The sequence below is a fragment of the Calliphora vicina genome, chromosome 4 (assembly GCF_958450345.1).
Source record: "Calliphora vicina chromosome 4, idCalVici1.1, whole genome shotgun sequence".
Classification (NCBI taxonomy): Eukaryota; Metazoa; Arthropoda; class Insecta; order Diptera; family Calliphoridae; genus Calliphora; species Calliphora vicina.
Genome location: NC_088783.1, coordinates 48,200,795 through 48,208,169, shown reverse-complemented (window position 1 = coordinate 48,208,169; position 7,375 = coordinate 48,200,795). Strand labels below are relative to the sequence as shown.

General features: G+C 30.7%; 2 protein-coding genes and 1 pseudogene across 2 annotated transcripts; 1 reads left to right on the top strand and 2 right to left on the bottom strand.

Moving 5' to 3' along the window:
- Positions 1-971: 971 nt before the first annotated feature.
- On the bottom strand, positions 972-2,039 carry LOC135957350 (glycine-rich selenoprotein-like). The gene is made up of 3 exons (XM_065508079.1): positions 1,879-2,039; positions 1,707-1,791; positions 972-1,641 (listed from the first exon to the last, which is right to left on the bottom strand). Exons 1-3 carry the CDS (start codon positions 1,895-1,897, stop codon positions 1,437-1,439), a joined length of 309 nt encoding a protein of 102 aa, XP_065364151.1. The 5' UTR covers positions 1,898-2,039; the 3' UTR covers positions 972-1,436.
- An 827-nt stretch (positions 2,040-2,866) lies between these two features.
- Positions 2,867-3,867, top strand: LOC135959062 (antigen 5 like allergen Cul n 1-like). The gene is made up of 3 exons (XM_065510063.1): positions 2,867-3,005; positions 3,067-3,449; positions 3,516-3,867. Exons 1-3 carry the CDS (start codon positions 2,907-2,909, stop codon positions 3,742-3,744), a joined length of 711 nt encoding a protein of 236 aa, XP_065366135.1. The 5' UTR covers positions 2,867-2,906; the 3' UTR covers positions 3,745-3,867.
- Positions 3,868-5,846: 1,979 nt separating this feature from the next.
- On the bottom strand, positions 5,847-6,779 carry LOC135957806 (antigen 5 like allergen Cul n 1-like; annotated as a pseudogene).
- Positions 6,780-7,375: the final 596 nt, after the last annotated feature.

Here is a 7,375-nt window from a genome sequence, read left to right as displayed (position 1 = left end):
ATTTCTTGAGTAGTGAAAACGAGGCAGTGTTGTTATCATATTAAGAAATATGAGAAGTGAAAGGGTTGCAATATATTAAAAACTCTTTACAAACCATATGAGAAATGAAAGGGAGACAATATATTAAAAACTCTTTACAAACCATTTCGGATCGAATAAAAAGAAATCCGTCCAATTGCTTCAGCCGTTCTCACGTGATGCGATTACATACATGGACCATTTCATTTTTATATATAAAGATGTAATAAAATCATACCTGTAATGAAATGTGAATTAAATTTCAGGTGAGTTTATTATTTTGAAAATAGCTATGTAAGAAAACGATGTAAAAAGATGCTTTAATGTACAATATTTCTTTTTATTTTTTTTCGCATAAGTTTTTTAAAGTCAGGATTAGTCATGATTTCCAAAAAAGTAAAACCTAAATAAACTATTTTGAAGTAAAAAATTATCAGAGCACTTTCCAAAGATGTATATACTGTGGAAATCGGTTCATAAATCGAATTGGTGTAGGTACCTATATATTGTTACGTTTTTACCTTTAATTGCAAATAAAAGCTGTTTAAAATTGTAACAACTCTTTATTTATTCAAATTTACACAATTTAAAAAAAATGTTGATGAAAAAAAAATAGCTGAACAAATCGAAGTTGTCTCGGTTTGTTGCTTATATCTCAGCCATTTGTGTTTCGATAAAAGATTAATTTTTGAACATTTACTCTTCAGAATTCTATATTTGGTACACATGTTTTCCATGGCCATAGACAATTTTAATTCTCCAGAATTTCGAAATTCGCTTTAGTATGGTTTTTAATAAATAAATTATATGGTTATTACACTTTACGATAATTTTAAACTGGCATTTAACATTTAATTCAGCTACATTATTAATTTACAAACAAATATTGAGTACCTCGACTTAATATTTTGTAATAAATCATATGTTTTTGCAACATCATGGAAAAAAAGACCTTTTTATTTTGCAATTTAATACCAAAATCTTTATTATAAACCCAAAAAATAATGTCAATAATATAATTCGAAAGAAAAATGTTTAAAAAATATTTTACATTCATTTAGTAAATGGCGAAAAAGAAATATTAATTGTAGGTATTTAAAATATAAAATTAAACTATAAAATCAATCTCACAAAATTTATAGGAATATAGTAACTCTTAAAAAGATTCAGAAACACTTCCCTCAGTATAGAGTTTACAAGTGCAACGTCATAAAGGCAATAAATGCCAGAAAGAGTCACAATTCTCCGGATATAAAAATTGTCATTCAAAGTTGTTGTTATGAATAGAAAGAGATTGACTAAGCCTGAGAGGCGGGATCTGCTGTGTCCAAGCAAGCAATGTTATTCGTACTTATGATCTTATTTAGTATTATAATTGAATCATTGCTTTAAGCTAGAGCTTGGACACTTTACCTTGATCATCCACCTCCACCAGGGATATTACAATCCATTGAATTTGCTATACGTCCTATACGGCGATTGGGACGTAGCCCTCCATTGCCACCAGAGCTTCCGCCACCGCTGCCTCCTCCTCCTCCACCACCACCAGAACCCCAACTTCCGCCGCTGCCATTATTACCAGCTCGCTTCTCCGTTTTGAAAGGGGCAAACAGTGTTGTGAAGCTGAAGAAAATACCACAAAATTATTACAATGTTTTGAATTTTAAACAGTTTTTGTAAAAACTTACAAGTGCAGCACTACAACCCATAAAGCCGTAAATATTTCCTTTATACGGTTTAAGTCCCAAGGCCGTTTTTCTAAAACACGACCATCTGCAAAATAAAACACGTCATTTTATTAATATTCGGTGAATAACTTCTTGTTTTAGTTAATTTATCTATTATATCAATTTCACTTACTTCGATCTATGTACACCATATTGAAATGGCGTTTAATATTAATTTAGAACAATTTTCTAATAATTTTTGTTTGTTTTTTGGAAGTAAATACAAAAAATAAACCTGTTTCCCAATGATTTTGTAAAATTTTGTTGTGGTTTTTATTTGGAATGACGTGGTTGGCAAAACAGCTGTTTCCACTAATTTACTATCCACACCAGCAGAGTTGTAATATTTAGTACTAAATCTATGGTGGCTGATTTCTGTTTATCAAATTGTAACGAATTTTTATATTTAAAATTTAACACGGAAATGTAGTTTTGTAATAAAATCAAAATTATGAAAATAATTATAAGTAGGTGGCAATTCTACAAAAACAACAGCTGATCTTAGCAAATTTCAGAATACAGAAATGAAAAATTAAAAAAATGTGTATTAAAACTAAAAATAGTAGCGGTATTCATGATGTTAAAGAGCTCATGTCTTGTAAAAGAGCAATTATGTGTCACAACATGTTATAAATTGTGAAAGTACCTTTAAAATTCGTTGTCGATCAATCCGTTAATTGCATTTGTAATGCAATTTTTTTTAGCTTCTTTCTTTTTACCGTGTTTTTTTTATTTTCTGTAATTCCACATTCCACGAGAATGTCAACCACGACTGAAAAAACAAAAACCTTTAAAACTTTTTTTCAAAATGATCTAAATAGGTGAAAACACTAAAATTGTACTATGTGAAGGTAGTTAGAGCTTATTACAACATAATAAAAATGATGATGGTAATGGGAATATAAGATTCAGCACAGCCGAATATAACACACTTTTTTTACCAAAAATTTTAATATTTATTTTTAAGAAATATTTGCAAAAAAAAAAAAAAAAATTCAAATTCAAAAAAGCGTAGACAAATTTAAAACAGCTGTATTAATAGAAAAATATTAAGATCTTTTCAAATAATGTGAAATTTTCGTATATAAGACAAAGAAATGAGTGAAAAATTCAACAGTTGGGTTTTGAACTCTAAGTTAAAAAACATACCTTAAATCTAAAATGTATAGTTTCGTAGCATTTTTCTGCTTAGTGGCTGCAGTATCTACCAAATCGATTTGCAATAATGGTGCTAAACATATTGCTTGTGATCAAAATGAAGTAAGTATTATATTCTTATTTTAATATTAATCGTATATTAACATTTTTTTTATTTTTAAAGCAATTTGCTGCCGATGCTAAAATGGTTACCATTACCGATACTTTGCAACAAGTTTTAGTTGATGCCCTTAACGAGAAACGTAACTTGATTGCTGGTGGTGGAGATGCCAACCACAGTCCTGCCTGCCGTATGGGCACCATGGAATGGGATGATGAATTGGCTGTCAATGCTGAGCTCACTGTTAAACAATGTCAAATGAATCATGATAGATGCCCCAACACTGATGCCTTCAAATATACCGGTCAAAAACATGCCTGGATTAGTTTCTTCGGTGCTGTTGATGATGCTGAAAAACTGAAAGAATCTGTTGAAATGTGGTTTTCTGAAGTTAAGGACAGCCAACCATCCTATATTGACTCTAATCCTAATGGCTACTCTGGGCCGTAAGTTCAAAATTATTTACAGTTTTTTTAATATATATGTATGTAATAATTTGTTATCATTTCAAGTGATATGATGGCGGATCATAACATTCGCGTTGGTTGTGCTTCTGCTATTTTCTCTCCTGTTGATCAGCCTAAGAAATACTTGGTTGCCTGTAACTACGCTACCACCGACATGATCAAATACCCCATCTATTCTAGCTGCAAACAGGCTGGTACTTCTTGCACTACTGGTACCAATCCCAAATACCCGAACTTATGTTCTGCCTCTGAGGAATACGCTGTCAACAAATGATTCTAAATGAAGCTTTAACGATATTTTTTTCTAAATTAAATTAAAACAAATAAATGCAATTTAAATACTAACCCTCATATTCCTAAACAAATTTTAAATTTAAACAATAAGGGTATTCATTTCAAAAAAAGGGAAAATTACACTGTGATTTTTTTACACTTTTACACAACAAAAACATGAACAAAATTCCACAAAAAAATACAACTTTTTTTTGCATTTTTTTATTGTGTTTGTTTTTTTAAAATGTAAAAAAAATCAGAGTGTACTTTTCCATTCTTTTGATAAGAATACCCTCAATGTTTTAAAGCAAAATCTCCATACAAAATTTGATTTTAAAACGTTGTTTATATTTAAAAATTGTTTATGAATAAGGCCTTACGTATTTATGTTTTTGTATAGTACAGTAGCGGATACCCGGCTTGTGCTACTCCGCTAAAAAATAAAGACATTTGGTCAATTCACAAGGTCTCTTATCATGTCATAATGTCCTAATATTTTACAATGGTTTCAAAATGTTGTTATTGCCTTTCAACTACCCAGCAAAAAAAATTGAAGTTGTTCAAAAAGAATGGATATTTTCATGAGTTCTTTATTACTTATTTACTCAAATTAATTTTAAATATCTTTCTAAATTATAATAAATTGATCATAACCGAACCGAAAAAGGGCATTCGCTGTTTCTTAACTCTATGAAGGAATTTTAATGGAACTTAATTATATCCTTCACCTTCGTGAGAAGGGTATATAAGTTTGTCATTCCGTTTGTAATTTCTACATTTTTCATTTCCGACCCTATAAAGTATATATATTCTGGATCCTTATAGATAGCGGAGTCGTTTAAGCCATGTCCGTCTGTCTGTCTGTCCGTCTGTCTGTTGAAATAAATTGTCTGAAGACCCCAGATATCTTCGGGATCAAAATCTTCAATAATTCTGTCAGACATGCTTTCAAGAAGTTTGCTATTTAAAATCAGCAAAATCGGTTCATAAATAACGGAGATATGAGCAAAAAACCGGGACAACCTCAATTTTTGACCTATTTTTGATCAATATCTGGATTACTAAGTCATTAATATAGACAATATGGATTCAAAGTCCATTGCAACGATGTAGATAAGTTGGACCTACAATGGGTCAAAATCGGGAAAAATATTTTTTAACCCGAATTTTTATGCTATTTTAAATGTGTTATCATAACCAACCAGCACAGACCTGTGCCGAACGCGTAACAGTCGGTTAAGTCAAGTCGTGAATTGTTAGGACCCTATTAGAATATGACATGATAAAAGAACTTGTGATTTGACCAATTTTGTTTGAATAAAAGGAACTTTTGTTTCGGATTAGTACCGCACTATTGTAATTGACCCGTTTTGCCAAATTGTTTGAGCCTCTGTAAAAAAAACTTATTTCTTTATTAATTCCTTTTAATGGTGTTTTATTATAAACATCTTTTTTACCATATTGTTATGTTTTTAACTTTTAAAAACGGTGGTTTATTTCTTTTAAATAAACCGGATACTGTTGATTGCTAATAAAAGCAGTTTAATAGTTTAAAATTGTAACAACTCTTTATTTATTCAAATATACACATCAACAGTTTCAGTGTTTTTAAAAAAATACTTAAATTAGACACTGTACAAGAATGCAGTTGATGTTAACTCTAACAGCGCCTATGATAAACTGAATAACGGCTGCAACCTCTACCACTATTTATACACATTATTCTTTCATTACCCTTATCACGAAGGTGAAGGGTATAAAAATAAACCGACTCATACAAAAAAAATGCATTGAGCGTATGAGTGTTTTTTCATTAAATAATAAAATCATGCGTTCTGGTTACTGTCATTACATCTTTAAAGTTTAATATACTTAGGCCGGGCTTAATCAATGTTTAAAAATATTTTTTCCATACAAAAAAATATATTTAAACATAGATTTGCCTTAACTATGTTTAAAATTATGATAAGTTACCCAGCCTTAGTATTCTAAAGAATAGTACATTATAATATACTATTCTTCAATAATTATTGATCAAAAACACAAGTTGTATTTAAATAGCAGTTATTTTTATTAATTCCATTAGTATACAATTTTGTAAAACTTCATTTAGAACCATTTGTTGACAGCATATTCCTCAGAGGCGGAGCACAAGTTGGGGTATTTGGGGTTGGTGCCAGTGGAGCAAGAGGTACCAGCCTGGTTGCAGCTAGCATAGATGGGGAAGTTGATCATGTTGGTGGTGGCGTAGTTACAGGCAACCAAGTAGGCCTTATAAGGTTGACCAGCAGGAGAGTAAGTGGAAGCAGCACAACCTACACGAATGTTACGATCAGCCATCATAACAGTGAAGTGACCAATAGCTCTACAATCGAAATAAGAAAATGAGTAATTATATATAAAAATTTTTAACAGTTTGTTGTATCAGACTTACGGTCCAGAGTAGCCATTAGGATAAGAATCAATATAGGATTGTTGGCTTTCCTTAACTTCAGAAAACCACATTTCAACAGATTCTTTCATTTTTTCAGCATCATCAACAGCACCAAAGAAACCCATCCAGGCAAGATTTTGACCGGCATATTTGAAGGCATCAGTGTTGCGACATCTGTCATGATTCATTTGACATTGTTTAACATTGAGCTCAGCAATGGCAGCCAATTCATCGTCCCATTCCATGGTGGCCATACGGCAGGCAGGACTGTGGTTGGCATCTCCACCACCAGCAATTAAGTTACGTTTCTCGTTATGGGCATCAACTAAAACTTGTTTCAATGAATCGGTAATGGTAACCATTTGAGCATCGGAAGGACAAGAGGCAGCAAATTGCTTTATAAATAGAAAACTGTTAATGCACAATACATATTAAGTTTAAATAATACTTACGCCACTGTGTCCACAAGCAATATGTTTAGCACCATTATTACAAATCGAGTTGGAGCAGTAATCGGTTGCAGATACTGCGGCCACTAGGCAGAAAAAGGCTACAAAACGATTCATTTTAAAATGTCTTAAGAGGAGTTTTCTAACTTAGAGTTCAACACTCAACTGTTGAATTATTCAATTAATGGCTCTTTCTTATATACCAAATTTGATTTAATTAGTTTTACTTTTTTGTGAAATGTTTAGTTCTAAAATTTATACAGGTGTTTTATGAATTGTTATGTGCATAAAGTGATGCTATTATTTTGTTTTATTTTTAAATTATTAGATTGGTTAGTTATTATTTTGTATGCAAATATTTTGAATAAACGAATTTTTAAATAATTAAATAATATGTATATTCATAAATATACATACATATTGATATATTTTAGTTAGTTTCTTATGGGAAAATTTTCCATTAGTTCTTAATTTGGAAGTAATTTTCAATTTGATAATATTTTTTTTAAAAGCTGACGTTTCTGTACCTGACCTGTAACTCGGTCGATTTTTGTCGGACAATTATTTTTTTAGCAGGTTTGGAAAGAAAGCTGATTACGCTTTAAAATGACGTGCATTTTTTGATACATTTGTAATTTATAAGTATTGCTTTTGTTAAGAATATCTAAATAAAAAACTAAATTTATGAACTTTCTTGATTTTAGAAGATATTCATTGCTAATTTTGATATGAAAGCTTAAACAAATTTA